At 38.5% G+C, this 23615-nt stretch overlaps 5 protein-coding genes and 2 pseudogenes across 8 annotated transcripts; 3 read left to right on the forward strand and 4 right to left on the reverse strand.

Annotated features, from left to right (window-relative positions):
• Nucleotides 1-75: 75 nt before the first annotated feature.
• On the forward strand, nucleotides 76-2305 carry LOC142539870 (pentatricopeptide repeat-containing protein At2g15690, mitochondrial-like). Its single transcript, XM_075645612.1, has one exon. It carries the CDS (start codon nucleotides 207-209, stop codon nucleotides 2064-2066), a length of 1860 nt encoding a protein of 619 aa, XP_075501727.1. The 5' UTR covers nucleotides 76-206; the 3' UTR covers nucleotides 2067-2305.
• Nucleotides 2306-2613: 308 nt separating this feature from the next.
• Nucleotides 2614-4644, reverse strand: LOC142539871 (protein disulfide-isomerase SCO2). The gene is made up of 3 exons (XM_075645613.1): nucleotides 4095-4644; nucleotides 3523-3649; nucleotides 2614-2780 (listed from the first exon to the last, which is right to left on the reverse strand). The coding sequence occupies exons 1-3, from the start codon at nucleotides 4497-4499 to the stop codon at nucleotides 2707-2709; spliced, it is 606 nt and encodes a 201-aa protein (XP_075501728.1). The 5' UTR covers nucleotides 4500-4644; the 3' UTR covers nucleotides 2614-2706.
• Nucleotides 4645-5451: 807 nt separating this feature from the next.
• LOC142538924 (uncharacterized) lies at nucleotides 5452-7971 on the forward strand. Of its 4 annotated transcripts, XM_075644216.1 has the most exons (8): nucleotides 5458-5621; nucleotides 6023-6210; nucleotides 6317-6377; nucleotides 7017-7083; nucleotides 7185-7295; nucleotides 7379-7462; nucleotides 7551-7637; nucleotides 7749-7971. In XM_075644216.1, exons 2-8 carry the CDS (start codon nucleotides 6159-6161, stop codon nucleotides 7929-7931), a joined length of 645 nt encoding a protein of 214 aa, XP_075500331.1. In that variant the 5' UTR covers nucleotides 5458-5621; nucleotides 6023-6158; the 3' UTR covers nucleotides 7932-7971. The 4 variants fall into 4 exon arrangements, with proteins under 4 accessions (XP_075500333.1, XP_075500332.1, XP_075500331.1 ...); XM_075644217.1 differs by lacking the exon at nucleotides 6023-6210 and having other exon boundaries at nucleotides 5457-5621; XM_075644219.1 differs by lacking the exon at nucleotides 6023-6210 and having other exon boundaries at nucleotides 6317-6445; nucleotides 7015-7083.
• Nucleotides 7972-8324: 353 nt separating this feature from the next.
• On the reverse strand, nucleotides 8325-11237 carry LOC142539872 (protein CYPRO4-like). Its single transcript, XM_075645614.1, is given in 4 exon segments — nucleotides 8325-8716; nucleotides 8718-8744; nucleotides 8746-8841; nucleotides 9362-11237. Coding segments are annotated over 4 exon segments (1926 nt in total). The 5' UTR covers nucleotides 11006-11237; the 3' UTR covers nucleotides 8325-8557.
• A 2378-nt stretch (nucleotides 11238-13615) lies between these two features.
• LOC142539873 (ethylene-responsive transcription factor ERF109-like) lies at nucleotides 13616-14496 on the reverse strand. Its single transcript, XM_075645615.1, has one exon. The coding sequence runs from the start codon at nucleotides 14288-14290 to the stop codon at nucleotides 13679-13681; it is 612 nt and encodes a 203-aa protein (XP_075501730.1). The 5' UTR covers nucleotides 14291-14496; the 3' UTR covers nucleotides 13616-13678.
• Nucleotides 14497-15118: 622 nt separating this feature from the next.
• On the reverse strand, nucleotides 15119-18636 carry LOC142539874 (ceramide synthase LOH2-like; annotated as a pseudogene).
• A 3048-nt stretch (nucleotides 18637-21684) lies between these two features.
• On the forward strand, nucleotides 21685-23544 carry LOC142539875 (U-box domain-containing protein 26-like; annotated as a pseudogene).
• The last annotated feature ends 71 nt before the right edge of the window (nucleotides 23545-23615 follow it).

Below are 23615 nucleotides of genomic sequence, written 5' to 3' on the forward strand. Positions count from 1 at the left end.
GTGGTTACTATCCTCTTACTTGATAAAATAGAATAGATAGAATAAATATGAACAAGGAAGCAGTGCAATGACTGCTATTAAAAGTGGAAAGATTAACGGGGCGGTTCCAATCCGGTCCGGGTTGAACCGCTCCATTAAAGCATGCCTAACTGCACTACATCCACAGTGTTGAGGATTAGGGTTTAAGCATTCACTTCACAGCGATAATGGTGTTACCTGTAATGGCGATTCGCAGGGCTCGATTTTCTTCAAACGTTGCCGCTTGTCTCTACAAGATAAGCCCATCTGTCGCCTTCATTTCAAACCCCAAATCACGAACCATAACCTTAACTGTAAACCTTTCACTCCACACAATTAGAAGCCTCTCAACGTCAGCTGCGCCAGAAGATTTCCAGAGGCGGGTTTCTCAGTCTTCTTCTTCTTCTTCTTTGGGTTTCAATCAAAACACTGAAAATCAGTGGGATTCGCGAAACAATGGTACCCACCGAAACAGTGATTTTCAGAATATGAATCAGGGTTATGCAAATCAAAGAAATTTGAATCCAGGTCAGGGATATTATCAGCAGGGAGGTTCAGACCCTAGCGCGAATTCTCAAAGGAAGAACCAGAATTATCCACCTCCCCGTGGAAATGCTAATCAGTGGAACAACCATCAAAATCAAGGATATGCGCAAAATCAGAATCCAAATTTTAATAGGAATTATCCTCCCCAAGGAGGTTATCAGCGGAACCAGGGTTATCCTCAAAACTACAATCAGAGTCCTAATTATCCGCAGCAAGGAGGTGCAAATCCAAGGAGTGGTGATTTTAGTCAGAACTTTAATCAGGGGTTTCCTCAAAGACAAAGCCAGAATCAATGGGGATCAAATGGGCAAACTGCTGCTGGCCAACTACAGAATCAAGTTCCGGTTGTGAACGATCAAGCAACGAGTTCTGGTGAGCCTTCTGACATTGTTGACATTTTGAGTCTATGTCGCGAGGGGAAGCTTAAAGAAGCGATTGAACATATGGACAAGGGTGTTCCTGCTAATGCCGAATGTTTCAGTTTGCTTTTTGCTTTGTGTGGGAGATCGAAGAAACTTGAGGAGGCAAAGAAAGTTCATGACTACTTCTTGAGGTCTACTTTTAGGGGTGATTTGCAACTGAATAATAAAGTTCTTGATATGTATTCAAAGTGTGGAAGTATGACTGATGCACGTAGAGTTTTTGATCACATGCCCGATAGGAACATAGATTCTTGGCACCTGATGATTAGTGGGTATGCAGCAAATGGGCTTGGTGATGACGGGTTGGGAATGTACGAGCAGATGAGGATGTTGGTGGTACGGCCGACTGAGCAAACTTTTATGGCTGTTTTTGAGGCTTGTGCTAGTGCTGAAGCTATTGAAGAGGGTTTTTTACATTTCGAATCAATGAAGGCTGATTATGGGATTACTCCAGGGATTGAACATTATTTGGGACTTATTGGTGTCCTTGGCAAGTCTGGGCATCTGGCAGAGGTTATGGCATATGTTGAAACTCTTCCATTTGAGCCTACGGCTGTTATCTGGGAGGCATTGATGAATTATGCTCGTATACATGGAGACATTGATCTTGAAGATCATGCCGAGGAGTTGATGGTCGGCCTTGACCCTTCGAAGGCTATAGCCAACAAGATCCCCACTCCTCCGCCAAAGAAGCAGTCAGCAATTAACATGCTTGTTGGGAGGAACAGGATAACGGAGTTCCGTAGCCCAACTCTATACAAGGATGATGAGAAGTTGTTGGCTGCGAAAAAAGAACAAGTTTATGTGCCTGACACTAGATATGTTCTCCATGACATCGATCAGGAGGCAAAGGAGCAAGCTCTGCTTTACCATAGCGAACGACTAGCAATTGCCTACGGTCTGATTAGTACTCCTGCAAGGACTCCTCTTCGGATAATTAAGAACCTTCGAATTTGTGGTGATTGTCACAATGCTATTAAGATCATGTCGAGAATTGTTGGCAGGGAGTTGATTGTTAGAGACAACAAAAGATTTCATCATTTCAAGGATGGAAAATGCTCTTGTTATGACTACTGGTAAATGTCACAACGGGTAATGGCTGTTTGTACAAAGGTGGTTTGATGGCGATGTCTCCCCAAAGTCCCTTGTTCTGTGACGACAGGCTCGATGTGGTATACATATATTGTCAAGATTATTGGAAATAATTTGTTGCAAGAGTAGAGATGACAAATTATCAAATTTCTTTCCATCAATTGTATCTTCTTCAATGGCAAAAGTTATTGTACCAGATAATTTCCCTACCATTTGACATTCAAATTCGAGTGTCTAGTTTCCAATTTCGATATATGGTACTTCGATTAAATTGATAGTATTTCTCCTCAAGCAATTAGTGGGTAAAAAGGTTTTGGAAGATATTCCGATATGCCATAAGTAATAAGATATGGCAGAACAATTTTAATTGAACTTCTAACAAGCCGCACAAGAAGGATCTTATCGGTCGACACAAAGAATATAAAATTTTCTTTCCCTCAGCCTTTATCAACAAGTTCCGACATAAATACTTAATTCTGTAATCAAACGTCCCAATGGATGGTGTCATATTTCCTAGCTAACATTTTTTTCAATGATTTTCTCTTCATCAATTGCATCAACAGATGCTGGAATAGTGGGACACTGGTGCATATGCAAGAGACGATCAAGAAATTCAAAGGGTTAGACTTCAAGGTGGTTTTCCATTATCCAAATCCTCCATCAAGTCAATATCGTTTCGTGCTGTTATCTTCTGTACATATCCTGCAAAATCATATAATTATGAATGCAATGTTCGTGCAAGTATAAGTGCACTGATTCAAATGAATTACTTTTCTGACAGGATGAAAATAGCAGCATTCATGGAACGCCTGAATTGGAAAAACTAAAATTCCACATACCGAACGATCATTTACTGAAGAAACATCAATTTTATTGCTAAAATCCAGCTAGGAAAAGTATGCGATCACATGAGTTTCTTGGTCTACACCTCAAGAACAAGAATCTGAAGTTAAAGTTCTTTCGTGCTCTTAACAAGATATTCATTCCGAGAAACAAAAATAAGCATCTTCCAATCCCTCGCTGAACATGATCCTTAGGAATTTAAAAGTTTTTTTATCCATCTACTGAAGAATTAAAAATGTCTTCAGTGCTAATACCACGCATAGAAAGGGGGAACTAAAATACGTGATTATGCTATGTAGGTTAGTAAACATATGAAATACCCAGACTGAAACGCAAGGCTGCTGTCAATTGATTCCTAGTCAAAATAGCAGTTACTGGTAAGCATATTTTAGATACAAAGGCAGTGAGATTCGACCTCAATATCTGAATTTTGGTAAATCAAATTATCCACAACTGACCTAGCTGATTTGTAAACCACCATGCTCAGTTTTTTTCACACATAAAGGGGTTATCCTTTCTCAATCTTCTTCAACCATGAATAAAGAATCGGACAAAGCCTATATAGGGAAAAAAAAAACATTCCATGGAAAAATATCATTACCAACACCAAGGCAAGGGATGCACTTGCAGATTGTCTCCTTCCCTCTTTTGTTATAGTAGCTCACTAATCCTGTTCCTTGGCAGCTACGGCACTTCCCAGTCCATTCGTAAACCATCGGCTTACAATCCTGGAATCACATAATACATTGCAATGGATATATTTATAAGAAAACACGTGGTATAGTTGAAGTATCGGACACAATATGCTTTGACGAATGACAATGCATAAATTTCCTTCTTGTGGATTTTAGACAACCACCAAAACTGTGAAATATACATAAAGTATAACGACACTTAAATGAAATACATCAAACACCTTCTACATGAAATATAGCAAACACCCTCGCCTTAAATTTGAAATCCCCCTTTTTACAGCATCAAAAGATCAAAATTTTCAGTTAAAACAGATTATGCAACACCTAAAAATCAAATATTCTCCCAAAACGAAATAGGAAAGATTAAAGACTACGTTCAAAAACCAAGAAAAATCAAAAGACTGCATACACACCATCACCTGAAATAGCAATATCTTGAAAGACAAATAAGGGGTTCTTTCATAAAATCAAATAATACCTGTATTTCAGGATCGCATTTAAGCCTCTTTTCAATCTCCTCCGGTGATACTGGCGAAGAATTCGGGTAAGTCATGGGAAGAGGTAGAGCATCGCCATTGTCAGTCAAATAGCTCTCGCGGTCACGCGACCACTTCTCCTTCGCATTAATTTTAGTGTTCTTGCTGTTACTATTACCGGCAATGGTGGAGCCAATGTTCTCCGATAAACCCTGGCCGATCCTTCCAAATACCGCAGAGGCGTCAGGTGCAGCGGGGAAGTTGAACCACCACCGCGGGGCTGCGTTCTCTGCGGAGGCGCGGCAGCGGAAGGAGGCTGTCGGCAGAATAGGAGAAGAGAGCGGTGGGAATGTGAGGATTTGAGGCCTTGGGACACGAGAAATTGAGCTGGGGTTTAAGGGCAACATTCGATTGAAAGAAGAGAATCTTTGGGTGAGAAGAGCTGCCGGCAAATGGGTCGTATACGTTGATAAGCATTTATAGCATGCGCCGTATGCGTTGCATTTACTGCTTTTCTCCCTTTGGTTTCCCTACTAACCACCGGCTTAAGGATTTGTGGATGGGTTTTATGTAATCAAGGTCTTGATTCCGAAGAGTTGATCTTCTATTATATGGTACAAGTCTATATCCATAAAATGCCTATGTATCATAAAAATAATATAAAAGATGTTACTCGGTATAATCCGTTCGATAAGATATTCAATCGGACCGACCGATCGGAAAAAATTCGTTCGATTCAATTTTGACCGTTATTTATGTCTCTTGTGAGACGGTCTCACGAATCTTTATCTTTGAGACAGATCAACCCTACCGATATTCACAATAAAAAGAAATACTCTTAGCATAAAAATTAATACATTTTCATAAATGACCCAAATAAAATATCCATATCATAAAATACGATCCGTGAGACCGTCTCACACAAGTTTTTATCTAAAAATAATGTTAACTCGAAGGGCTTTTTAGAATATAAAAAAATATATGTCTCTTGTGAGACAATCTCACATGTCTTTGAGTTAACTCAATTTATATTTACAATAATAAATAACATTTTTTATATAAAAATAATATTTTCATGTGGCTTAAATAAAATATCATTCTTACAAAGTTTACTATTGCGATCGTCTCACAGAAATTTTTGTGAAAGATATATGTTATCAAATAAAAATTTGATTTTAAAACTTTTTTTTATTTAAGAATTTTAAATATTACTTATAAAAATATATAAATAATTCTATATTTGGAGAGGCTATAATTCTTTTTTTTTAAAAAAAAATTATAACAGAAATAATTGAAGTACTGCTATTTTTGTTTATTTTTATTTTTTTAATTATAATTTTTGACTCTTGGCAATGACAGTAGTCGAGGCTGGAAGTGTGATATCCTAAAACCCTAGAGCAAGATTTTCCCACAACCTCCAACCATCCATTGTTCCCAAGCTTGACTTTGTTCTTTCTGAGTATGAAGGTTTTAGAAATTGGTGGCATCACACTCTCTCTTGCTCTCTTCAGCGATGTCACAAACTCCAAGTATGCTGCTTTGTTTCGTTGATTTCATCTATGGGAGTCTTTTTCCCATTTTCATGGATCTGTTTTGGTTGAATAATTTTTTTTACTACTTTTTCTGTTTGGTATATTTTCAAACTGGAATGTCAAGTACCAGAATTATTTATGGGTTATATGTTCATTTGCGTTTGCGTCTGCATGAGCTTATTAGTTTTATTTTTATGTTGGAGGGGCATACGATTGGGAGGGAGAACCAGTAATTTTAGTCATTTCTGTAATTTAGGTTTCAATCGAAAGCTCAATTTACGTAGATTTGAGTTTCATGAACTATAGAAGCATACAACCGAATTTACAAAGGTTTGAGTTTCATGAACTATAGAAACATACAACTGGGCGAAGTAATTTTTTTATGACATGGGAACCAGCCTCCGCTATCCCTGCAAACCATGCTAGTCCTGTGTAAAAGACTCACTCGAGAAAGTGTTTGGAATCAAACTTCTAACCATTGACAAGTCTTCACATACTTCATCAACTCGGATACCCTTTTGGGACAACTTGGCTATGCATTTTTGTTGGCCTTCCTTGCAGCTACTTGAAAGAAGCGATAGTAAATGTAACCAGTCAATAATATATCTTTCTCCCATGTTAACTTTATCCGTCTTTGCTTATTTGATATTTGCTCCGCTAATTCCTGTAATTGGTGTATGCAATGGCCGTAGTTATTAAAAGGCAGCATGTGGTACAGCGTGGCCAAGCTTTTGCAACTAAAAACACTCCAAGGTGGATGCCTGTAGTAAGACTCACGTGTTAGCCATAAAGTACATGTCTTGGTGTGCCTTAAAGGCTTGACTCGAGTTTTAAATTGCCTCAAATTACAAGATTGTGCATTTTAAGTGAAATCCAATGTAATTATATATTTTATCATGCATTAATGAATACTTGTTTTGTTGTTGTTTAATGATTTTTGAAGCATGTATTGTCTGTTATTCTTCAGCACTCCTCATTATGACAAGGCACGTGTCTCGGCCTTCACCTTGAGCCTAGGTTCCGTGGCACATGTGCACCTTGCATCTTTGATGATTATGCCAGTGATCAATATGTTTGTATTTTTTGCGTATCAATGTTTATGCTATTCATTTTTGCATCTTTCTGTTGCTCTTCGTAGTGATATCTTCTGTTTTAAGAGGATTGTAAGAAGTAGGTACTTCAATGGGTTTGAGAAGAAACTGACAGGCTAGTAATATAGGGTGAAAACTGAGGGGGTCTTCATTTTCCGCAAATATAAAAATTATTTGGAAAGTAAAATGTTTAGATTTTTTGAAACTATTCCTCTCGGTTATATAGTTTGGTAGAAACTTGTAAAAAAATATTTTGGTAGAAACTCTTTGATAGATTAAAGCGCATAATGTTCTTTTGTAGGGACCTCCTGGATTTGATGCGAGCGGGAATATTGGACCCAGAAGCAGCATTTATCAATGCTTCATTTGTAAGCCCATCTAATGCGTGAATTCAACGCCTCTTCCCCTTTTTGTTTTTGTTGCAATTGTCCTTGTAAGCTGTTTTTGATGTCTTCTAGAATTGATACAGATACTAGACATTTTCCCTGTTCTTGCCGCTGCCCACAAGACAGTCATAGCCAAATCACTAAAGTCGTTGACGACACTCACCCTCCATTCTGAACTTGTTTACAACTTCTCAGTTTGCTTGTAAGAAAGCTAGTAACTCATCATCATGCTTTGCTGGTTCTATTTAAGTATTAATGATTATTCTCTTTGTTCCAGATATCAGAATCCTTAAAGAGATGCGGCATATCTGATAGCACAAATTACATCCTTGTGGCTCGTTTTGGTGATTCTGCTGATGAGGTGAGACTGTTGCCTTTATGACATGCAGTCGTGCAGTTTTTTTATGTACTTTTTAGATAATTGCAACTGAAAAGTTCTGTTTTGCCAGATGACAACCATAAAAGGACTTGTAAAGGGGAATGAAATTGACTTGGGGGAATTGGAAACACGGGCTAACCAAGCTCATATCCAAAAGGTTTTTTCTCCATCCATCTCTACTGTAGAATTATTTTCAACTTGCCCTAAGTTATCATGACCAATCTCCGATTCTTATTGATATTTGTTTGGTATCTTGAATGCTATATAGCGCTACAAAATCTCGGAGCAAGAGCTTGGAATATCTTCTCTTGCAGATGACATAACATGCAGGATTGTGTGGCACAAGATGCATTGTGAGGTGAAAACTTTGCACTTTAACGTCTGCGTTGTGAACCATCTCATGAAATTTCTTTCTTTAATTGACAAGACTATTTGTATTATTATTTCATAACTGTTCACAATTATATTATCGAATAGAGCTTCTTGCGAAATGTGCGGATATCCCACTCTCATTTCCACATCAAACACCATCTCAATTTTTATCAAACCTGCTAGACTTATGCTAGGTGTTTCAACTTCTCAATTTGAGCTCGATATGTGTAGTTTATATTTTAATTTTTTATAGAACTTTCTTCATCTAAAGTTTAAGCACATAAAACTTATGAAATGCTGACAAATAAACTGCAACTCTCTGGAAACTATCAAAGATCACATCATCATCCGTTCCAATGGAAACATTTTTCAATCTATTTAACCTCCTAAAACTTGGAATACGAACTCATAATATTGATGCTGTTTGTGCCAGACAATAAAATGCAAAACTACTGACAGAGGGTGCGCCATAAATGAACAAACCGGATAACTCTTGAAGAAGATAAAAGTAAATAAATAGAGTTTACATCTGCACTTAAAATTTAAAAGAATAAGCGTAACATGATACAATGTGGTAGAATAGAACCCAACGATTTTTTTTTTCAAAAAATAAATTAAAAAAGGAAACTTCTCTATACATGCACAATATAGCCTAACCGAGCATCCAACTTACAAACACCACCAATGCTAAGTCCAATGTATGATTCATCTCTTCCCAAACATGCTGAAGGATGTAACTTTCATTGCGGTGGCCACAACCAGTGGAGCTTCTGGTGAGTTCGTGCATGTGAATTTGTCGTGCATGAACTGACTTTCAATAATAGATTCATCCTTAGACACTATTTTGTAGCAGTAGCAACTCTTGGGTGCCTTTCTGATTCTGATAGCAACTACTGTGCGCTGTTCCTAATCAGTTGAAAATTCCATATTACACTGAACTTGCCCACGGTTGCGACCAAATGTTTTTCTTGCTTCCCACTTTCAGTGACCTGATAAAAATAAGGAAATATGTAATGTTAGATGACATTGTTGGATTGAAGACCAAGGAGGACATGCTATACCCAAATTCACTACCATAACAGAGTATAAAACCCCTGTTTAGCTAACCAGAATTTCACGTAGGACAAGCTGGCAAAATTGCATATAAATTTGTGTTGTTTTAAAGAGTTAAAAATACATGAGAAAATCAAAAAGCCAAACCACACCCCAAACCCATCTTATTTTCAATTTGATAGCTAAAACCCCCCCAACAACAATTTGCTTGTGATCCAAATGATTCCTTTGCCATGAAATTGTCTGAGCATTGTAAAATATTATTTTGAAGATAATAAAAATTAAAACGTATGAACATTTTATCCCATTAGATCCTATTCTATATTCTATTTAACCCAACAGTTTAGCATTATATGTATCACTTTTTGAGTCATAAAAGTTCTAAAGCATGATGAAATATTTGATCATGTGAAAAAAAGTTTGGAGGCATTACTTGCACCAATGTAGTGGACTTACCCAAGAGAAATGGCCAGCATGGAACTTATTATCGGATCCAGCCAAATGTGCATCCACAGGGTTCAGCTTCAGTAACCTTGGAGCCGGAATTTTATTCCCCATCCGATCACTAAAACCTGTTTTTGTTTTCCCATCCTTATCCGTGAATAAAGTGCATATTAATATCAGATGAGTGTCTGTAGTGCCCAATACCCACTTCCCGTCATATGTAACATCAACCGATGTAATAGGTGAACCAAATCCAGGGAAAACTGTTTTTGCCTGCCTCATAGTAGTTCTTGAGTATAATCTTATTTTACCATCAAGCGAACCAACAGCAATCGACCCGTCTCCAGCGGTTGCAAAACATTGAAAATTTGTTCCTCTTGAGAACTGATGCCCTTGGCTCCATTGCAGCACAGGAGAATTCACGTTTGCTATCTTTTGGACCATCCCCTTCTTATCTCGCATATCCCATTGACATAATCTATTATCATCCAGACCTAAGAAAGTTGACTCAGATGGGTCTAACTGTGACCCCTTTGCATCGCTGGTTATATCTTTCATCGTGATATCGACACCATCCTTCTCAAACTTCCAATCTGTAACAATCTTCCCAGTCTCAATGTCCAATTGGTGAAGCCCTGAAGAGTGGGGTTTGCCTTCCATCGGATTCATCAGCATCATGTTTGTCTCTCCCCTCATCAAAAGGGCCTTTTTGGGAGTAGACTTCCCACCTGACCCCGATTTCCAGTCATCCAACTTTACATAGACTCCCTTTCCATGGATCCCATGGCTAAAGTTCTTCACAACCTGAACACCAGAACCATCAACCAAGAAACTGTTATCTAATGCACCTAGAGCCAAGCTTTGAATCCCACCACCTGTGGATGCCTCCTCAAATTCCTCCGACAAATCCCGACTCTCCCTAGCAGGGAATGGCACCTGCCCTTTCTCTGGAGTCTTCCAGATGCCATCAGCTGCATCCTCCCATATAGAATCATCCGATTCCTCTGGCTTCAACCATCCAATAAAATCTTTTCCATAAATCTTCACTTTATTTTCGTCTGTGGACCTCAACCCATAAACATTTTCAAACAAAAAATCCTGAAAATTAGTAACGAAACTCCTATACTCCTCGTCAGTAAAAAAATTCAGAGCCCAAACTCCCCTATCCACAAAATCAACCCTCCTCTGATCCCCAAAAAACTTCATCTGCATATCAGTAGACACCTTTACTCTAATTTTCTTCCCCACCTTCAAAAACCAAAATCCCACACCACCCCATAATTCATTTCCATCATCTTCGTCTTCCTCATCTCCAATATTCAACGTCTTAACAAATTTATAAGAAATAAGCTTCTCTGAAACTTCCCATTTGGCCTTCGGCGTATTTCCACCAATATGGACATAAAGCTTAACGAAGTTTAAGGGTTTCCCATTGGTTTTCTGAACAGAAGGGGACGGGATTTTTCCATATTTCAGCTTTAAATCCTGAAGCCGAGAATCAACTTCATCCACTGCTCTCGTACTCACTGTCGGACTCCAATCTTCCGCATCAGCATAAATTTCAAAAGTGTTCTCTTCATTCTTGACCTCATCCTCGTCGGAATATTCCGATGAATTCGAAAGCTCAAGTCCTTCGCGGCTGTGAGAACCACCCATAACTGTTTATATTTATTCCTAAGAACAATATGCCCCGAACACTACTAGTACAAATTCAAGGAATTCAAGAAACGAAATCACACAAGAAGAAATGAAATCTCGAATCTGGACGACGCAAACTGCAGAATTCGAAATTCCGATTTGGGAAAGTAGTGAAAGTTTAAAACTAAAGGTGGCGGTTAAGTATTTATATAAACAAACTGGAATTTGCCGGCATCCAGTTGCGTGTGATTGCATTGCTTGGTCTGTAAGGAAACAAGGATGTGTCCCAAACGCGGAAAACGGCGTGTCTTCAACTTAAATTGTCTTCTATCAAATTGGCCCAATGGAATTTCGAAATTGTCATTTTGGTCCAGTCTATTTATTTTATTTGGCTTTGTCAAATCAACCCATTATTTATTTCTAATTGAAAATGAGTTTTATACGATTGAATCTTACGAGTGTATTACGACTGAATCTTGAACTTGAGACATCGTCTCAAATTTGAAATTTTAGGATAGGATGAAACATAAATTCATCTAATACGACATCAAAAGCTCGACCTATGGAAAAAACTTCAACATTGTTTATTTATAAGTTGTTTTCGTTTTTTTTAAAAAATGAAACTGAATTCATTAACTTAAGTCAAGTCAGCTATTACAAAAGGTTTCAAAAACAGAGGAATAGTTTCCTGAAAGATAAATCATATTTTTGACTGAATCTTCATCCCGCAAATTCACGTGTCGCGAGATTGGCCAATCGAGGGCAATGCTGGATTGATGCCCTTGGATCACTAGGGTAGAAATTTTTTTATCTCCTCTGCGAGCTGTGCATCCATGGCGAAAGGAGAAGGTTGTTGTATAGCTTTAACAGCAGCTAGATTGCCATTGTGTCCAGCCAAAATGTGAAGCTAATGATCGATTCCTCTTCCTTAACTGCCTTCATTTCTGCCAAATGGAGTGAGATGCACCTCCCTATAGCCAAAAAACACCACCATCTCTATCCCTATCCACCATAGCATTGGGTGGCTGCTACTTGGGGATGGAATTGTGGCGTCGGTTGGAGGGGTTGTGTTGAATCTGGGATAAAAAGCCAAAGGTCGCTTCCTCATCATTCGATCCTTGAAAGACCACCTTGTTTCTCTTGATCCAACTACTCCAGCAGATCAATACAAAGAGCTCGTGGTCTTCGTTCGTGCAATTCTCAAACACCCAGCTAAAATGATCTTCAAATGAAGAACATAACAGGGGCCATAAAGCTATTCTTTTCCTCAAAAGATTTATCATATTCCAGGTTATAAAGCTGTTCTTTACAGGTTTATGAACTTCTAAAAATAGAACATATGATTTAAGTTACTAGAAATAAATTTAGGCCGAAAACACTGTGTGATTCTATATTTTATTATCTGTTGGTTATAAAGCTATTCACTTTCTAAAATATTACTTTTGGCTTGTAAATTATCAAAAAAGTACTAAAGAAAATTTTAGATATTTTATAAAATAAAAACAAAATATATTAAAAAATATATCGCTCCTGTATGTTATAGCCGTCCGCCGTCATGATATTCTTCATTAAAAAAATAATGATAACGGGGATCTGCCGTTAAATTCAGTGTGATGAGACTTCACTGGAAGTTGTCATTCTCATCACCTTCACATACAAATGATTAAAATTTGTCCGAAGAATCGCATTAAAGATCACAATGGGGTACTACCCACTGATCCATCATATATTTAAAACTACTTTTTTAACACGTTTTTGTATTTGTAGCATGTGACTAAAATTGATTATTTATTTTTTTATGTTAGGTATCATAAGCTAATTTCGGATCTAACCAAATCTGGCACAAGATTACTCAAATCTTTCAAGATTCTGAGGATCTAAACCTACCAAATCAGGATTTTATCGCGCCCCTATAAATACCAGGTTTCGTTCACTGTATATGGATTCATATGTATTCACATTCTCTCAGCACACACATTACTCTCTCAGTTTTCTATTCTCTGACTTGAGCACTCTTGTTTGTGCTTTCAGATTTTGAAGGTCCGATTCGAGCTCTTAAATGAAGATCCGACCTCCCATCATCCTTTCGAAGGTCCGATCCGAGCTCCCCAACTATCATCCTTGATTTCAGCAACATCAACGAGACTTCACTGGAAGTTGTAATTCTAATCAACTTCACATGTAAATGATTAAAATTTGTCCGAAGAATCACATTAAAGATCACAATGGGGTACTACCCACTGATCCATCATATATTTAAAACTATTTTTTTAACACGTTTTTGTATTTGTAGCATGTGATAAAAATTGATTATTTATTTTTTTATGTTAGGTATCATAAGCTAATTTCGAAATTATGGAATTGATCCCAAAAAAATATGCATCGCACTCTGCTCCAAAATTTCGAATTTAATAGATCGCTCGATGTCTTAAATTTTCAGAAAAACCTAAATAGACAGAATGATATATAATTGTAACTAGCGTAGAATTCAAGTCAAATACAAATAAAACTTTTGATGAAATAAGGACATGAACTTCATCAATTTTTTTTTATATTTCAAATCAAATCGTGCCCAATTTTGAATCAAATAATATCAAATGAGCTCCTCTCCAAAAAGTTAAAAAAAAAAAAAAAAAACATTTCTTGATGTTATTATTTCAGAATTTGAAAATTGGCGTTAGCAGAATCTGACTAATCTCCATTAAAATCCATCGTCTTCATCCACTCTTGAGTTTCTTCATCCCCGATCATCGTTTCCCAGAAATACTTTTGATTATTGTTGTTATAATAATTTCTCGTGGGCATTTCATTAATCACATTTTCTTGATGTTGCTGAAGTAAATTTGGCCGCTGAGTCGCCGTCGTGCTCGATTCGGTGTTAGCGCCGGACGTGTAATCGGAAAATGGAAAATTAAGCTTAGCTCTGGGGCCGCGAAACCTAATGGCCGCTTCATCATAAGCTCGCGCTGCTCCTTCAGCCGTTTCGAAAGTCCCCAGCCACACACGCGTCGCCTTGTGTGGGTCCCGTATCTCCGCGGCCCATTTTCCCCATGGCCGCTGCCTCACCCCTCTGTAAATCTTCTTCTTCCTCTTCTTCGGACCTTTATCCTTCTCCTCTTCCACGAAAAAATGGCAACCCAAGCACCCTTTAATTCTGCAGGACCCGCAAGTTTCCAAGTCTTCAGAAAATGAGAAAGAAACACCTCCAGTAGTTAAACTGGCGGAAGAAGAAGAAGAAGCCCCGGCGTTGCTCCGGCTGGTCGATGATTCCCGTGACAACAGCGCCGCCACCTGTGATAACATTCTTTAAAGTTGCCACCATGATGGAAACTTCTTCATCACTGGTTATACTCGCCGCCGCCGCCATGGCCTTTGAGCTGTTGCCATTATTATTACTCCCTTGCTGTTTCATTCTCTTGGCTGATGTCTGCATGTGTTCTTCCGTCTTCGAAGCTCTGATAGAGACCTGACTGTTTAATCAAGAATTGCAGTCTGAAATTTTAATTCTGTATGCCAAATAAGATTATATACTGATGTTTCAAAAAAAGTACTCTCTTCTCACACGGAGTGCTAAAACTACATTTTGGTTGTGGCACGTGGGAAATTTCCTGGATGCCGTGTCAGTTATCTGTTAATCTTGGTTGTTGATGAGTTGGCAGGGTGACATCATATCATCACGCGGCAGTTTTGACGGTCAATTTAGGATAGCGGTTATCTATTAACAGGGCCAGTCGAAACTGAGCCCACTCGTGATAATTGTTTTTATTATAGTGTTAACCAAATGGTTTTTTAGATTATTGTTTTTATTATATCTGTCGGTTTCTATTTCGTTATAATACATATCTTTGTACCATACAGAACACCAATGCTATGTGATTATTTATTAACCTTGAGACGTGTTTCCTTAAATGTCGCCTGCATTTATAATGCTATTATTATGTATTAGATTTTGATATTTCTAAAGCCTTGAAAAGGAAAAAATGCACATTTTTTAAATATCAACCGACCTCACACAATTAATATGTATCTACGGAATTCATTACACTTGCACATATATTAATATATATATATATATATATATTATAGTTTTGTTATGTTGTCTCTTTCGTGCTCACCAATGAGATAACACGGCACGTGAATATATATATATAATAAAGTGGGGATAATGAACCAATTAATTCAAATTTTTTTATTGGTTAGAAAAGGACGTGGGAGGCTAAAATGGGAAGAGGAGATGAGTTTACTCTGTGCTTTCATTGATTTTCATTCTGGCTAGTAGGATTTACATCTACACAAGAAACTCCTGCTATTTTTTACACCCAAAAGATAATACGCACTCAGACGTGAAATATCACACATTGCTGTACTAGCCCAATTACAGCAAGAAGGATAAGATACATAGAATGCCAACCAATCTATGGAAGTAACCGATCAAACCTATTTGAGAGCAACATCAATCATCCCTTGTCAAAAAACAGGGTTCACTAGGAGCAAGAATCCCCAACTAATCATCTTCTGAATCTGTTCAAGGATTGAGAAGAATTAAAACAATATGAATGAAAGACTCTTTCGAGAACTGAAAAAAAGAGCCCAGTTTAGTTACAGTCCCGGGTATAGGATTCAGACCAACCGGGCCCATCACTATACAGTTCCGTAGATAAGGATCACGAGGTTTGCTGGCCCACCAAGCCGGTTTGACTTGTGAACACACAACTAGCAAACAAGTAACTACTACTAGAAGTTTGTTAAATCTCAGTTAGCAGCAGAAGATAAGGTGCCTACCTGATCTTATATCTTCTCCTACTTTTCCTCTATTTTTCAACTGTCTAGTGATCATGGAGAATATGAGGATCCACCAGTAAATGTGAAAAACAAGCAATGTCAATAGCATCGTCTTGAAGATGTAATATGACACCATATTATATGTCTCCGACATGTCTAAGAATTCGATTAAGTGGTAGCTGAGGAATGGAAAAGGAACGGAGTTAGAGCCAAAATAACAACCTAATCACAAATGAAGTTTTAAGTCATGTCTGATGCTTACCTTGATGCCCTTATGACCCAAAATGGAAAGTATATGAGCCTCAGCATAAACCATGTCAGGGCAAACAATCCAAAGAACAAACTAGCTCCAAACTCTCTCTCAGAATATTTAAAAACCTTAGCAGCTTCCATGAATACATCACTGGCATCATGCAATGCGAGAACAACTGTTCCGATACGAAAGAACCTGTATTCATATGCACAATTTCATTTAATCGTCTGAACTATAGTTACCTCACTGATTTTATTTTGATTCTATATCTTAATCACATGAAAAAATAAAGTTTATTTCTGTTAATTGTTTTCATATAAATGGGAAGTGAGGTAAAAATAATTAAAATAATGTTGGTTTTTGAGGAGAAAAAAAACCTGTAATAATGTGGGTTTGTGAAAAGAAAAAAGAAGCCACTAACATCTTAAAATGAATATCTGGCCACGATAAAGAACGGATTGAATACACGATATTATTTGTTATTGTGATTTTTGTCCACGTGAAGCCTGCAAGTTATGTTCATATTCCAGGAGGTTGATTTACCAGGCATATCCTAGTTATGTAAAAGCTGCAATGATCCCAAAATTTTAGTAAATAGACGGAGCAAAATGATACCTCGTGATGTGTGAGTATGAAATCAGGATCACCGTAACAATATGGTGAGACATCATGACAGCGAAATCTTTCCTTCGGGTTTCTCAGTTAAGGAGGGCAGCAATGCTATAAAGGTAAAACCCACATTGGGCCATATAAATGAGTTTTATGGGAAGCCTGAAAAATTCAAAACAATGCTAATTAGATATGATGAACAGCATCTGTCAATAGCCTCTGTGCTGAAAACCATGAAATGAATGTTTATGCAACCTATCGGAAGTGTGAGGAGCAAATATGTAAAAAGATCGAATAAAAAATTCCAACAGTTGCAAATTATTATGGGATACTACCCGTTAGAAAAGGCCATAATGTTACATTAGCAACTTTCTGGATTTTAAGAAGCCAGTTCAAAATTTTCTATGAATGGAAAGTCATTCGTCATTGGACATGTGGGTAAGAACTGTAAAAAATGCACTCGAACAACCCAAAAAAAGTGCTTGAAAATGTTTCTTTGAACAATACATTTTCCACAGTCAAATCAGCAGAATTTAGAAGTTCTGTGCTTAGTAATAACACATTACATTGGGACAGAAGATATTTCTATCTTGGGACACAGGAATCGATATATTTCGCATCACCAACATCTTATAGCATGAGATCAAACTAAATAAAAACTAAAGATGAGCTCACATAATTTTGCTGATTAAAAAATTTACTCGCACATGTCACCAGTTACATCTACATTTGGGTGTATCACTCCATATATCAGATCATCTTATGTCACCAAATGGCAGCGTATTCATATTTACAGAGAAGGCACTAACAGTCATATATAAGATCATCTTTGGGTGTATCACTCCATATATAAGATCATCTTATGTGACCAAATGGCAGCATATTCATATTTACACAGAAGGCACTAACCATCATACATTATTATGAACCACAAATGGAAATATATACATTATAGCACAAGTAAACACTTCCTCTCTCTCAAGAAAATTGACAATAAGTTTCATACAACTATTAATCGAACCAATCTCGTATAATGGAAACCTTACTTGAGCTCTTGATCAGGCCAGCCTCTAAAGTACTCCTTGATGTTTGTGAACCATGGTTCATGGTAGGTACTTATCAAAACACCAAACTCAACAGCAGCATAGTATATTTCCACATGGACTCCGAACATTTTACAATCTTCTTCTTTGTCTCCCTTTTAATTTTCAGAGTAGTTCCTCTGCTCAACAACAAGATAGCCAGTCTCTGGAATAGATAAAAACAATTCAAAGTTACCTAGACTTCTCTACATATCGATGCATATTATACACCCGATAAAAATTATCAGGAGTCCTTTCATCACACTACTTTAATTGAAATGTTCATCCAAAATAGTTTCTATGCATAACAACAATCTACATTAATTCACTTGCGATAAAAAAAATTACGACAACCTAGGTCAATTTTCAAAGAAACAACTCAATGCACGAGCTCTTTCTCACTGCTCAACTAGAATCCAAAACTGTTAAAAGCAACCACCGCCAGTGATCACCGTTAAAAATGCAATTCAATTCACGCACACTTCCTGACAGACAACGAAAATCAAACGATCGAGAAATCTTACGCGAAAAATGAATCTGTCTAGGATGAACCTGGCGGCAACGAACGCAAAACCGAAGCAAACCGCAAGGATGAAATGCGAGAGGCCGGGGACGCCATCGTGATTCCAGATCGAGTCCATCGAATGATCGAAAATTCAATTGAGCTGAAAATCGTCCATCAATCCAATCATTACAACCCAACACTGAATCCTCAATCACCAAACCCCCATGTAAAACAAAGTATGCATGCAGTTAGAGCGAAATCACAGGTTGTGGCAGCAATATCTTCAAAATTGAGCGGAGGAAAGGGGGGAATCGAGGAGCGAGATACATGCCGCAGAGTGGATGGAGGGAACAGAGAGGAACGGTTTTATTCATGTGCTGGAGAAGAATAAAGATCGAACCCCCAGCTTTTAGTTATGGAATTATATTAATTTAATAAATAAGAAAGGAGTGTTTTGTCTTGCAGTTCGAGTCAGCTTGTAAATATTTTGTTTTTTTTTTCTAGTTGACTATTAAATTTCCTAGTACTGATATGTCAAGTATACATACATATATTATACAATAAATTATTGTTTTCAGCTTTGAGAGGGGGATTTTTAATTGTGTAAATCTGTTTTGGAAACATAGCACATACTAGTTACTCAGCACATACATCACGTATGTGTACAATTTTTTTATAATTATCAAAAGATTAAAGTGAAATTTGACAAATTATCGAGGGACCAAAGTGCTATTTGAATTGTTGAAATTTAAAAAAATAAAAACAAAAGTGTAATATTTAGTATCACATAAGGACAAAATTGGAATAAAAATTTGGTGTCCGTTTTTGTTTTTATTAGATCCAACCTCTTTCTGATTGACGAGATTGCGGGCGTTTGAAAGGTCGGGCTAGATGACCTCTCGGATGAACTCCCACTAGTTTCGTGTGAATGAAGTGACCTCCTGACGGACTCTGTCATGAAGATGACCTTTCGGGACTTTCTGAATATCTTTGTGGGCTTAACTTTTTTGGGCTTTCGAGAGTGGGCCGAACCTATCCCTTGGGGTATCACAAGTCCCCTCCCCCCTTTTCAAATCGAGCAAATGTCGGAGACCAGAAGTTCGTGGTGTTCCGAGCTCTCGGTGGCCCATGGGCTGTCCTGATATAGGTCGGTCGGGCTCTTGGAGCTGGGCCAAACACTAAATAATAACATGATGAGGTCATACTGAGAGAGGTCTGCCGGGCTCTGAGAGCTCGGCCTATTATTTAATAAATAATAACCCGACGAAGTCATACTGAGAGACGTCGGTCGGGCTCTAGGAGCTCGGCCCAATACTTGGTAAAGGTTCGGCTGAGCTGAGTTCAGGTGAACCTTATATAAGCCTGGCATAACCGAGATGATGTGAGCTCTGACGTAATCAAAGCTCATGAACTGAGGTCAACTGAGATGACCCTTATAAGCTTGGTATAACCAAGATGATGTGAGCTTTGAACTAATCAAAGCTCCTGAGCCGAGGTCGGGTGAAAACCTTTATAAACTTGGCGTAACCAAGATTATGTGAGCTCTGACGTGATCAAAACTTCTGACCTGAGGTCGGGTGAAAACCTTTATAAACTTGACGTAACCAATATGATGTGAGCTCTGACGTGATCAAAGCTTCTGAGTTGAGGTCGAGTGAAAACCCTTATAAACCTGGCTTAACCAAGGCGATTTGAGGTCTGACGTAATCAGAGCTTCTGAGCTGAGGTCGGGTGAAAACACTTATAAGACTAGCGTGACCAAGGCCATGTGAGCTCTAACGTGATCAGAGCTCCTGAGCTGGGTTCGGGTGAAAATCCTTATAAGCCTGGCGTAACCAAGGCGATGTGAGGTATGACGTAATCAGAGTTCATGAGCTGAGGTCGGGTGAAAACCCCTATAAGCCTGGCGTGACCAAGGCGATGAAAGCTATAACGTGATCAGAGCTCTTGAGCTGAATTCAGGTGAAAACCAATATAAGCCTGGCATAACCGAGGCGATGTGAGCTCTGACGTAATCAGAGCTTAAATTTCGAAGATTTCGAGTCATTCGAACCTTAAATTTTACCAACATTCGGTTCGATTCGAATTCAATCCACTTTAAGATATTATGGCTTTAATTTGATCAATTTTTCAAAATTTCTAACTTAAATCAAAATACTCAAGGTTTGTAAGTCCCATCCAATCAAATCAAATACCACAAGCAGGCTATTTCAAGCCAAAAAATAAAGACCTTACAAGACTATAAAATATAAATAACCGAGTCTCGTCATAGTGTTGGCTTTCATAGATTTATATGCCCTAAATCTCGAAGCAATTCGTTTGCAAGAGAAAAAAATATCCCCAGGGAAAACTAAGGCCCAAAACTAAGATTTTGATCAAGATTCATTTGCACTCAAAATTCCACAAAAATTCTCCTAGATTTTTGGCTACAAGATTTTGTTTCAATGGCCAACTAAAACTAAGGCCCGTAAGCCCATGTTAGCTCGTTGTTTCTTTTTGGACCTAGATTAGAGATGATCGATCATTTGATAATAATTTGGGGAACCCTGTCGAGCATGCAGTTGGTCTTAACTCTTAGGCCAAACGGAAAGACAAATTAGATGCTTCTCTCCATTGAGATTTAGCTAGGGTGGATCATTTGGATAGCCGACCCGGTTCTCAAGTAGACAAGCTATCCAGCTTAAGTTTATCTTTCCCGATCACCAACATGTACATGAAAATAACACTTTTCTGTTCGAGAAATTACTTGCTCGGTTCACCAAATTTTCTCGAACAGCATCAATCATAATTTTCTGAACTCAATGTTAATTGTTAAGTAAACATGAATCTAAAACCAAACTCTCTCATTCAAAAAGGGTGGGAAGTAAAATGTGGCGTGGCTTAGCTGGCACACGTGCGTGCATTGGGGAATCAAAGGCTGTAAGCTGTCACCGCAATCTTTGCCCGGTTGGCCACAGGCATTACATAGTCCCTTTGCCTCCCACACGCCTGATACTTTTCCACACCCCCTTTTCCTTGTCCCTACTCTATCGTAAATTAACTTTTTACTTTCAATTTTTTTTTAAAAAAAAATCATTATTATATAAAAAATTATTCAATTTAGACAGAATTTTAATTTTCAGCAGAAAAAAAAAGATGTTCCTTCGTATAATTTGCATAATATTACAAATTTCTCTATTGAAGAAGCATCTTAGGAGAAATTCTTAGGCTATTATTGATATAGTAGAACAAAATAAGTTAATAATGAAATCAATTTGTAAGAATGAGAATTAAATGATTGTTACTAAAAAATTGAAACATAAATGGAACAAAGAATTTTATTCAAAATAATATCTACTAGATGACCCAAACACGCCGTCAGTGTCAACAATGACCCAGCTCATTTATTTAAATGGGAAGGACTGTCACCACTTCCAAAATTAAGGCATATATGTACATGCCGAAGGCTCACCAAATCCCACCAAGTACAATCCACCTCAAAACATTGATTCCCACTGAAGTAGACATCAAAATGGAATTGGCGCCCTCCATTTCTCCTCGGCTCCCGTCCTCAAAATTCTCTTTGACTACAAACCCCACCAAATGAACCATGGTTAACAACTCAGCCTGAGTCAAGAAACCACACGTGTGGAGCTTGGATGGCAGTACAATTTGGGCAATAAAAACGCAGAAAAATGTCTCTGTGTACCCACTCTGTGCACAACCCCAACCCCAACAAAGTTGAAGAGAATTCGAGGCCTTCTCTGATTTGGGAGATTGTTCTTTCTACACTTGTACCTCTTTATTTCTCCTTTTCTTGAAAATTTCACACAGAGTTCATATATACATATATATATTAGCAGAGAGTTGGGAAAGACAAGAACAGAAAATAATAGAAAAGAAAGACGGTGATAAGAGACATGCCTCGGAGTTTGCTGCCGTTGGACGACGTCGTACAGATCTCGTACCATTTCCGATGCCCGATATCTTTAGAGCTGATGCGTGACCCGGTCACTGTTTGTACCGGTCAAACGTTCGACCGTTCAAGCATAGAATCGTGGGTGGGAACTGGGAATACAACGTGCCCGGTCACGCGGGTTTCATTGACGGACTTTACCTTCATACCCAATCACACTCTCAGGCGGCTGATCCAGGAGTGGTGTGTTGCGAACCGGTCGTTTGGAGTGGAGCGTATTCCTACTCCCAAGCAACCGGCCGACCCCAATTTGGTCCGGACTCTGCTGGACCAGGTTTCGTCTGGTTCAGCTCCGTCGAGTTTGAGAATCTCGGCGTTGAGGAAGGTTAGAGGACTCGCCCGTGACTCGGAGAAGAACCGGGCGGTTATTGTCGCGAGTAATGGACGTGAGATTCTGCTTTCGATCGTGTTCTCGGCTGTTGACTGTGATTCGTCTGTGTGAATCACGAATCGCTCGCGACTTTGGCGATGTTTTCGCTAACCGAAGAGGACTGCATGTACGTGGCAGCTGACCGGAATCGGATTCATTATTTGGTGAATTTACTGTTCCATTCCTCTATCGACGTTCGAGTAAACTCCGCGGCAATGATTGAGAGTGTCGTGGCAGGGATAAGGTTGCCTGAGCTCCGAGCTCAAATCAGCGACGTCGAAGGAGTTTTTGATGGAATTGTTGGGATTTTGAAACATACCCTGGCGTATCCCAGTGCTTTGAAGATAGGAATCAAATCTCTATTCGCATTATGCCTCGCGAAGCAGCACAGGCACAAGGCTATTGCGGCAGGTGCGGTGGAGGCGCTGGTCGACAGGCTGGTGGAGTTCGATAAGTGCGACACCGAGAGAGCACTGGCGACGGTGGAACTTTTATGTCGGATCCAATCAGGTTGCGCAGCATTCGCCTCGCACGCCATGGTAGTCCCCTTACTGGTGAAAATCATCTTGAAGGTCTCAGACCGCGCCACCGAGTATGCAGCCGGAGCTCTGCTCTCGCTGTGCTCGACGTCGGAGAAGGCCCAGAAGAATGCGTTGGCAGCCGGCGTATTGACTCAGCTGCTGCTGCTGGTGCAGAGCGATTGCACGGTGAGAGCTAAGCGAAAGGCGCAAATGCTGCTGAAATTGCTTCGCGACTCGTGGCCCCAGGAGTCCAGTGCAGAATTCATGTGATTTCCATTGCAGCGACGTCGTTTTGTTTTGATTAAAAATTTTATAAATTCGATTTTAGAAGAAAAAAATATTATATAAATTATATAAAAAAATCCCAAAAAATTTGACACCCGGAAATGAGTACATATGTGGGATTTCGATGATGCATATATTTTTGTATGTAACATTTTTTTTGTTTAAGTTTTAATCCATCAAAAAAATTTGTCAATCGATCTGTTTTTGAAAGGAGAACCAAATTATTTAGATACATTGTAAATATATTGATCAGTAGAAAATTTATG

Source organism: Primulina tabacum, chromosome 3, assembly GCF_025594145.1.
Source record: "Primulina tabacum isolate GXHZ01 chromosome 3, ASM2559414v2, whole genome shotgun sequence".
In the NCBI taxonomy this organism is placed as follows: domain Eukaryota; kingdom Viridiplantae; phylum Streptophyta; class Magnoliopsida; order Lamiales; family Gesneriaceae; genus Primulina; species Primulina tabacum.